At 35.3% G+C, this 10,364-nt stretch overlaps 1 protein-coding gene across 1 annotated transcript; it reads left to right on the top strand.

Annotated features, from left to right (window-relative positions):
• Positions 1-594: 594 nt before the first annotated feature.
• slc20a1a (solute carrier family 20 member 1a) lies at positions 595-10,106 on the top strand. Its single transcript, XM_051904214.1, has 11 exons — positions 595-762; positions 2,316-2,949; positions 3,316-3,456; positions 3,853-3,938; positions 4,082-4,178; positions 5,255-5,374; positions 5,836-6,051; positions 6,190-6,679; positions 8,499-8,684; positions 9,039-9,123; positions 9,223-10,106. Exons 2-11 carry the CDS (start codon positions 2,601-2,603, stop codon positions 9,385-9,387), a joined length of 1,935 nt encoding a protein of 644 aa, XP_051760174.1. The 5' UTR covers positions 595-762; positions 2,316-2,600; the 3' UTR covers positions 9,388-10,106.
• Positions 10,107-10,364: the final 258 nt, after the last annotated feature.

Raw genomic sequence — 10,364 nt, forward strand, 5'->3', positions numbered from 1 at the left:
GACATTCTTGTTACTTTCCAACTACATGTCATCTTATTTACTCATCTATACTTATCTACTAACCCAATCTACTAATACTAATGATATGATTGAGGGCCTGTTGATAAGAACAATTATTGAGATTTAGTTGACATGTAATTGCTAAGTTACTTATAGTTAGTAGAATGTCTAAAGTTGAACATTGTGTAACCTAATAAACCACAAATTGGTTTATAGTTGGTTTATAAATTGGTTTATTGTGTAACCTAATATCTTTTTTTTTCTTCTTCTTCTTCTTTTTAGATTTTTGTAACAACTTTCTCTTTCCAGACCTGGCATATTAACAGAAGTTTGTAAATGAGCTCTTGTAAAACAAAGTTATGTAATTTTTCACAGCCCATTGCTTTAATATTACACACAATTATGTGGTCATGTTTCATATAGAGAAAACATAGGTGCATGTGTCTACATGAAGGCACACATGACGAAATATTAAGTATAATTGGTTATTTAGAGCAAACCTCTGGCTAAACATTAAAAGTCTTTGGCTTTCACAGAACTCGCAGTCTCATGATCCTCTGGAGGTGTGGTTTTCTTCACTTTCCCCTCCTTCTCTAGTAATTATATATAACAGGCAAGACTGATCTAGAGTTAGTTGAGTCGTGGAGTTAAAGTCTAAGAAGGTTTTCGGGGTCATATTTACTTTGTGTGTTTTACACAGGAACTGAGCGTGCGTTTATCAATTTACACAGCTGATCAAGCAGAAGTCATTCAACGCATTTGGTGAGTACTCTGTTTAGTTACTTTTAGGTTACATCTGAGAGTTTTTTTAAGGGTTGCAAAAATTCAGCACTATTTATTTAACTGTGTATTTGAACTTGATATGATTTTAGTAATATTGGATAGTAATTTAATACATTGTTAATTTACATTCATGTCCTTAACAGCAACTCAAAATAGCATGATGAACTGCACAATGTTGGTCATCTTACATCAATTGTCTTTTCACAACTATCTGTATTTAATATGACCCAGACTTGGCGCTTACATAATTAGAATGTTGACAAATTCTGATGATATTTGTGTATGTATTCTTGTGTGGTCAGGGAACATCATAATGATTTGGTAGGCTGTTCTTCTGTACAAAGTCAAATCAAACACCTGTTTTCATAGAATAATAAGCAATTCAACAAGTCATTCATTTACTTCTCTTAAGAAGCATGTGCTCAAGACTTTGTAAAGTGTTGTAAAGTCTCTAAATCCTCTGATGTCTGAAGGCACTTATGTAATAGTCTGTGTTACATCAAAACTTGCCATCACAAGGTTACGAGTTGCCATCAAAATATCAAAAGTATTTTCAGGTTCATAATCAAGTAGCACGCTTGATGAAGCATTATTAAGCCTCTTTTTTTCCAAATGAATGTGGCACTTTGTTTTGGAAATTCCTTACTTGACTACTTACACTGGCACACAGTAAATCTTAATGTCCCTCAAAGGTTTTTTGGAAAAAACAGTATTATTTTTATGGTGGATAAATAATATGCTATGCTAACAGATTTAAATAGAGAGAAAGAGAGAGAGAGTAAAAAATATGCTTATAAATAATTAAATGCATTAAAATCACTATCCCTTTGTTTGACACCACGTGTCTTTGTTGTTTACCACCCCAGCCACGAGATAAAGGTAAAACTACTATATAAAATAGTAAGATATTGCTGCAAATATGAAATGTTATCAGTAGCATATTGTGCTTTGCATTGGTTTTAAACCAAATTATTACAGTCTTAGCTGAAAAATGACTTTATTTTATTCAAGATTACTTATTGGTCCCTAAAAAGGCTGCCACATAAAAACATACAATTATAGTACAATAACAAACACAAAAACAATACAGACGCTACTACTCAATTCACACTGCCTTACATCCTGAATTTAGAAGATTCACTGATAAAGGAATGAAAGAATTCTTATACCTATTCAGGTATCTTTTCCTATATTTAACCGGCACCCTATAGCGTCTACCTGAAGGGAATAGTTCATATTCAGGGTATAGGACATGGGAGGGGTCTGCTAGAATTGTATTATAGACTGTATGGCCAAAGTTTCATTGTCAAAATGTTTTAAACGTGTGTACCCATTGTTTATTTTGCTTATATAGTTATGTGGACTAGGTTAGGCTATTTTGCACCCACAAATCACCATTCCCCCAAAAGAATAACTAAATCAAAGCATATAAAAGCAGTGTGGTTTACTTTAATTGTGTGTTTCTGTTTTGTGCGTTTTTATTGTCTGGTGTTAAAGTCTCTAATTCATCCAAATGGCTCTTTCTTTTCCAGAATGTACCGTCGATCACTACAAAGATCAAGTCCACAATGGATGTCTCTGTCTGTGTAGCCACCCAAAGCCAATGCAAATCTTTGACTGATATTAGTATATGTAGCTAACAGTTGCTTTTTACCTCCTGCTACTTTTCATTTGTGGAGATAGACAGGGTGTAGATTGATTTTCTAACTCGTCTTCTTTATTACTTTGGATATTTATTTATTTATTAAGAAGAAATACCTCAATAGTCTGACCTAGTTTGATTCACAACAGGCCAATAGTGCATTTACTCTCCAGCAATGGAATCCACTACACTAGCATCCCTTGCGACTGTTACCATGCTAACGGCGGCCACACAGACAGACATGTCTGGTGTTCTCTGGCTGCTGGTGCTGGGCTTTGTCATCGCTTTTATCCTGGCGTTCTCTGTGGGCGCCAATGATGTGGCCAATTCCTTTGGTACAGCAGTGGGCTCTGGGGTCGTGACCCTGCGCCAGGCCTGCATCCTGGCCACCATCTTTGAGACAGTGGGTGCCATCCTTTTAGGGGCCAAGGTCAGTGAGACCATCCGTTCGGGTATCATCGATGTTCACATGTACAATGGCTCAGAGGCTGTGCTGATGGCTGGCTCCATCAGCGCCATGTTTGGTGAGTACATACTTAATTTTAAGATAGTTAAGTCGAAAAAGAAAATTCTGTCGTCATTTTCTCACCCTCATGTCATTCCGAACCTGACTTTAGTTCTGCTGTGAAATGTAAAAGAAGATATTTGTGAATCAAATGAAAGTCAATGTTGTTTTGGACCCCATTGACTTCCATTGCTCTCTCTTTCACTCAAAGCCAATACATATTTAAACACCCTCAAAATGTCCATCATAGTGTGTTTCACAGCGGAATGATATTCAGCTGAATCCAGTAAATTGCGAGCATATCACCTAGGTGTAACTTTCTCATATTGTCATGACTTGTATTGGTCACGTCACAAGCGTATGTTTGTTTTTTGCACTGTTACAGGATCTGCTGTTTGGCAGCTATTAGCTTCATTCTTGAAACTCCCCATCTCTGGAACGCACTGCATTGTGGGTGCTACAATCGGCTTTTCCATGGTTGCTAGGGGTCATCAGGGGGTCAAATGGCTGGAATTGCTTCGCATTGGTATGTGAAATTGAGTATTTTTGAGATTTTGGGTAAACATGCTTAGTCAGATTAAATGATTTTTTCCTGAAGAATGAGTCAGTTAATGAAAAGAGAATATTTTCCCATGCGACCCCAGAAATAGAAATAGTCATGATTTAATGCAGATCTCTTAGTTTTATTATTCTTTTCACATGACCCAAATGATATCTATTTATAGAACAGAACATTTTGGACTATACAGACAGGAAACACAGTCACATGCTTACCCCTGGTGACTTACTGGGTGTTTGTTGATACTCGGTGTATAGCCTTGAGAAATCTTGGGCCATACAATTTTAGATAACAGAGAATAGCATCACTGTTTGGATGTTACATTATGCATATTTGTGTAACTCATTGTTACATGTGTTCCAGTTGCCTCTTGGTTTCTTTCACCTCTTCTCTCCGGCATAATGTCTGCCATTCTCTTCTACTTTGTCCGCAAGTTCATCTTGAATAAGGTAAAAGGCAAATCTGAACTCACCTGTTACAGAATGTGCCAGTGTCTGTTTTGGCACTTCGTAATCTCTTGTTGTTGTCAATAAAGAAAGAACATACTTTTTTTTCACCATGTGCTAAACAGCAATATATCCATGTGCTCTAGGAGGATCCAGTGCCCAATGGTTTAAGAGCATTACCAGTTTTCTATGCTGTTACCATGGGAATCAATCTGTTCTCCATCATGTTTACCGGAGCACCAAGTAAGCTTTTTTCTTCTCTAAATAAATAGTTTTGCATTTTTTAATTTGATTAAAAGATTTTTATTTGTCTCCAAATGTCACTAAAGGGAGGGGGGGATGTCATATTTATTTGAGGAACATTTTGTTCCCAAATTGTCAATAAGAATGTATTTTGATATGATGCATGATTTGAATACATATACAACATGCTGAGGTCATGATCACATGTATTCATACATTACCCCTCCCTCATCTCTCTTTAATTAACTTATCTTTAATTTACTTTCACATTCACGCATACATAGGCTGGTGGGTTAAACGCAGTATACTATATATTGCTAATGAATATATGTGCTGTGTGAAAATATGTGGCTGTTTGTCCAGTTTGTTGATGGAATGATGAAATTATAAAACATAATTTTGGCCCAAGTTCAGCAATCTGTACTTTTAAGCAAACTTCAGGGGGTACATGATGTACTGAAGAAAAAAAGGCTTCTGTGAACCAACTGTTGTCCTAGGATCTGTGTACTAATCAGCGGACCACAGGACCGCCCTCTTCCTGGTTATCTTTTGAGCCATGCACATGACCCTGTTTGATACTGATTCTTCTCATTCAGAGGAACTGAAAAGTAACTTAGCCATAAGTTATAATGATAAAAAGGACACTTTCACTGGAAAGTCCCCTATTTCAACCTGATTTGAAACTGAAATTGTATAACCGTTTGCTTATCTCACTGCAGTGTTTTGTCAGCACACACAGGCTTACAGTAAAGGAAAACATGTGCTTTCATTGTGTAGAAAAGAAGAAAAATGATTTTTTCACTTCACAATTTTTCTTCTTCCATTGAAATTTTTTTTTTTTTTTTTGAAAGATTATTTGTATTTTAGGTTGACTTATCCACACAGTTTTGCTATTAATCAGAATTTGAAGTTATGCTAATGCTAATGCTAATTTGCTAATTTAGTGAAACCCAAGAACTTTTCAGGAGGAATTGGAGTGTTCTTGTTGATTTTCAGTATGAAAGTGTAGATTATGTAGCACTGTTTAAAACTAAAACATGTTAGGTTTTCATCTCTTTCTTTTCTTTATTCTACAGTGTTGGGATTCGATAGGGTACCATGGTGGGGCACTCTGCTGATCTCACTGGGCTGTGCTATGCTTACTGCTGTGATGGTCTGGTTCATTGTGTGTCCACATTTAAAGAAGAAGATCAAAAGTAAATATTTATATTATCACGTCTGTAATTTATGACCATTTTCAGTATATTCATTTTAAAATACTCAAAGTATGAAATTCTTAGAAAAAGAATGGAAGGTTGTTTTTGCAACGTTATTGAAACATTCAAACGTTTTTTAAAAAGTTCTTAAAGATTTTTTAAGAAATTAATACTTTTATTCAGCAAGGATAACACAATTAAAAAATCTTACCAACCTCAAAATTTTGAATATATCACAATTGCAACTTTATTTCTTGCAGTTGTGACTTCATGTCTAACATCGTGACTTTATTTTGTATTTTAAAGTCTATCTTCCAATTACCTTTTCCAGAAGCCCATGGCAACATGATGAAATAAAATATCTTTGTAAATGTTTCTAATAAACTGCCTCATTGACTTTGCATGCATTTGGATCGCTCCTCTTAATATAATTATTTCTGTAATTGTTTCCACCTTTTCAGGTCAGAATATTGCCGACACTAGTGGGACACAACTGATTGAGAAGAAGCCATCCTCAAATGGCCTTGTGGACCATCCCGTCCCACCTCGAAGCTACTCTCCTGTTCCACAGACACCCCCTGCTGACAGCAACAAAGTGGCCTTTGACATTGGAGGCTCAGCAGAAACCGACCTGGACAACAAATATTTTGACACCAAAGATTTGGATTGCACTCATGGTCAGCCTCTTGAAATGATAAACACACTAAATTGATTGTACTGAAGATTGTGTTTTGATTAACTGATTAAGCTTTAATTTCTCTCTTTTGACTATATTACTCATTCTTTATTCTATCATTTTCGGTCATCCATTCTAGCTTTAAATGGCAGTGCCGGAATTGCTGTCCCAGACTTGAGCCAGTTTCACACCGTACACAAAGATTCTGGAATCTACAAGGATCTACTGCACAAACTTCACCTGGCCAAGGTGGGTGAATGCATGGGAGAGACCGGAGAAAAACCCATGCGCCGCAACAACAGTTATACTTCTTACACCATGGCCATCTACGGAATACACGGGTCATTGAAGGAGGGCGAGGGAAGCCGGACCGGACTGGATGGAGAGAAAAGGCGCTCGCGGTACGACAGCTATAACAGTTACTGTACCGCAGTTGCTGATGGAGAAGTTGCTGAAGGAGATGGAGCTCTGGCAGTGGAGATGGCAGACGAGACCGTCAGAAGAGACTCGCTGGAAGAGGAAATAGATGAGCTTGAAATTGACAAGCCGGAGGTGTCTACGCTCTTCCAGTTCCTGCAGATCCTCACCGCCTGCTTCGGATCGTTTGCGCATGGAGGAAATGACGTTAGGTATGAGAGACATAAGAAATTTTTTTTCATATTTTGTCCAAAATCAAAAGTAAGTCCTGCACACTATCAGAGCTTAAAAAAAAAAAGTATCAAAAAAATGAATTTATCGCAACGTTTCAGTAAACATTGCGATAAATACATTTTTTTGATACTTTTGTAAGCTCTGATAGTGTGTGGGACTTTCTTTTGATTTTGATTTTTGATTTTTTTGGTCAAAATGTTTAGAAAATGTGAACATTAGTTCACAAATAATATATATTGTTTAAATTGTTACTACCTTTTGTTATTTTGTAAACCTTTAGTAAATGTAAAAATGTGCAAAAACACCAACTTGATGAAATTTATACTTGGTTTTATAAATAGAACATAACATAGTTATTGCAAAAAATACAAAATAGAATTGTATTTGGTCTCTCTATTTTAAGTAATGCTTATTTAACCAGGAAAATTAATAATAACTAACATAAATTTACATTTGATATACAGTAGTGGTGCAACCGATCACAAAACTCGTGGTTCAGATCATATTACGGTTTTTGAGTCACGGATAGGATCATTTTTCGGATCAGCAAAAAAAAAAAAAAAAAAAGAATAAAAAAAGAATAAATAAATAAAATACAAATAAAAATGTGAGGTTTTAAGACAACTTTGCTTCCCATTCATTACTTAAGGAACACTTTAAGTAGGCTACTTTGATACCACAGCAAAGACTCCTAACTAATAAAGTTCAAACATTATTAAAGACAAGTGAACACATAGTAAAAATAAGAATACACAAATTAAAACAGATAAATACTATAGAATAGTTACAAATAAAGTTAGGTCTAACAGTAGTACTATACAGAAATAATATGCATATAAATATTGTAATAACACTGCATGCATAGTGTTCACTGTATAAATTAAATATAGATTAATCATTGTTAAAGTTGTTTTGTTGTTTGACAATTAATGACAGCAGTTATTTTTAGGCTACTGTCACTAAATGCACGGAACCAATGTAAGAATGCATGGAACCAATATGATGAAACATCCCTTTTTCTTTTTTTTTTTCAAGTTATCTTAACTGTTTAGGTTCACTTAAGACTTTATAACCGACTATATACAAGAATACTTGTAAAGACAGGGATTTTGAGATCATTTTGTGAGTGTATATGTCTGTTCAAGCACAAGGAGTCGCGAAACAGCTCGATTATGCGTTCGCGCGCCATCTGAAAGGCGCCTCTGATTGTGTGTGATTTGAGTGCGCACAGAAAATTGCGAATTGAGAAAATTGCGAATTGAGATCTGTTTAGCCTCTTCTTGCATTTGAATTGTTTAGAAACGCTTGAGTGTTTTATATTGGTAAGAAAAAATGTTTAAAATAAATGTTGTTACTTGAACTTACTATTCATCTACGAATCCTGAAAAAAGTTTCCACAAAAATATTAACCAGCTATTTTCAACATTGATAATAATAAGAAATGTTTAACCAAATCAGCATATTAGAATGATTTCTGAAGGATCATGTAACACTGAAGAATGGAGTAATGATGCTGAAAATTCATCTTTGCATCACAGGAAAATAAATTATATACAAATAGAAAACTGCTATTTTAACAATATTATTCCTTTACTGTATTTTTATCAAAAAAAAAAAAAAAATAGGCAGCATTGGAGAGAATAAGATACTTTAAAAACATTTTAAAAATCTCACCAACCCTAAACTTTTAAACGGTAATATATTTCATGAATTTCTATCCTATTTCTCACATTGTTTTATAATGAGCACAGTATTAATCTCTAAATGGTAACATTACCCATCATTCCTCTCTTACAGTAATGCGATTGGCCCCCTCGTTGCTCTCTGGCTGATTTATGACACCGCTTCTGTAGCACCCAGTGCACCTACACCAGTTTGGTTGCTCCTGTATGGTGGAGTGGGAATCTGTACAGGACTCTGGATTTGGGGTCGAAGGGTCATACAAACCATGGGCAAAGACCTGACTCCCATCACTCCCTCTAGGTAACAAGCTGCTTATGCCTTCATACCTCCACTGAGCAGAAGCCGATCTTAAGAGCGCTTATTTGTGGGATCAGACTTTATAGTTCAGTTTTTATCACCGTGGTTCTCATGGGGCTTAAGGGCCGGTTCCCACTTTCTTATCTCTGTTGACTTTGCAGTGTAAACAAACAGTTTAACAACAGTCCTTGTCTCATGGAAATTCCCTCAAGCACAACAGCAGTAAAGAAAATTTGTCTTGTCTTTAGTATTATGACATTTTGACAATGCCGCGGTACTTTTTTCCGTTCAAACAGCCCTGTGATGTGTGTAAAGATGCTTATAGTGCTTATTATAATCATCATGTCTGTCTCGCAGTGGGTTTAGCATTGAGCTCGCCTCTGCTGTAACTGTGGTTGTCGCTTCCAACATTGGACTCCCAGTCAGCACTACTCATTGCAAGGTGAGTCGCTTACTAGTACATTAAATCCCTACACTTGTAATTTGTAGTATTAAACATCCAATTTTATTATCTTATATTTATTTGTGTGTGCATGGACAGGTTGGATCAGTGGTGTCAGTTGGCTGGCTCCGCTCCAGGAAGGCCGTTGATTGGCATCTGTTCCGGAATATCTTTATCGCTTGGTTTGTGACCGTGCCAATTTCTGGTCTCATCAGTGCTGCTATAATGGCACTCTTCTATTATGTTATACTGCCTCTGACCTAATGTATGTTAAACCATTTACTCCTTGTAAATACTTACACTTTTGAGCAAAAATGGGCCTCAACTATGAAATGCCCCTTCAACTTGTCCCATCATATGTACTGTACATAGCAAATCAAAGAGTGTATGTTTGCACATCACACTCTTACTCTGTGATTTTTTTAGCTGTAAAATGTGTGAGATATGTAGTATGAAAATGTTTATTTAGGTTTACTTGGGGCCTCACATATTTTTTTTTTTAAAGAAAGATATTAAGTTGGGCTAAAATTCTGTTTCAACTTTTGCCATTTTTACTCTGAGCTGTAAGGCAATATTTTATTTATAATTATATATACTTGCATGACATTTGAAATAAATCATGTTTCTGCTGACATGTGCATGCTTATTTCCACCTGTAAATAAACTACAGTTTTTACAAAACATTATAAATTATGCTTTCTTGTCATCTTAAACTGTGAAAGACCTGTTTTTAATACATAATAAATACATATTTATTAATAGTATGTATATTTAAGAAAAGTGTATAAAATGGAGATTGCTAAAAATGATTCTATAAATCTTTCGAAGATCCATGAATGGTTCCTTTAAATCCTATCAAACAAAACAAAGTTTATTATATTTGACAAGACACGTAAATTATTACAAGAATATTCAATCTGTGGACATGCACTTCAATCTTTCACTGTTACAATTTCAAATAAAAAAAGACTGGAACCCCATAATGGCTGTGATACTGTGGATTATAACTCTTTTGTTGTTTGGTGATTGCTTAACAAACTTTGAAATGGTTCATGTGCAATGCATTTCAATGAATGAGAACTTGCAGTCTATTATATTCCCTTTGATATGCTTAACACATTAAAATTTAATAAAGTATTCAACACAAATTAAATGTTTTATTTAAAAACAATTTCACTAGTGTTTCTCATATACAAATGTATAAGTCTTCTTGTTTTCCATTCTTTAGCCCTCTATGGGAC

This window comes from Ctenopharyngodon idella, chromosome 8 (genome assembly GCF_019924925.1).
Source record: "Ctenopharyngodon idella isolate HZGC_01 chromosome 8, HZGC01, whole genome shotgun sequence".
Classification (NCBI taxonomy): Eukaryota; Metazoa; Chordata; class Actinopteri; order Cypriniformes; family Xenocyprididae; genus Ctenopharyngodon; species Ctenopharyngodon idella.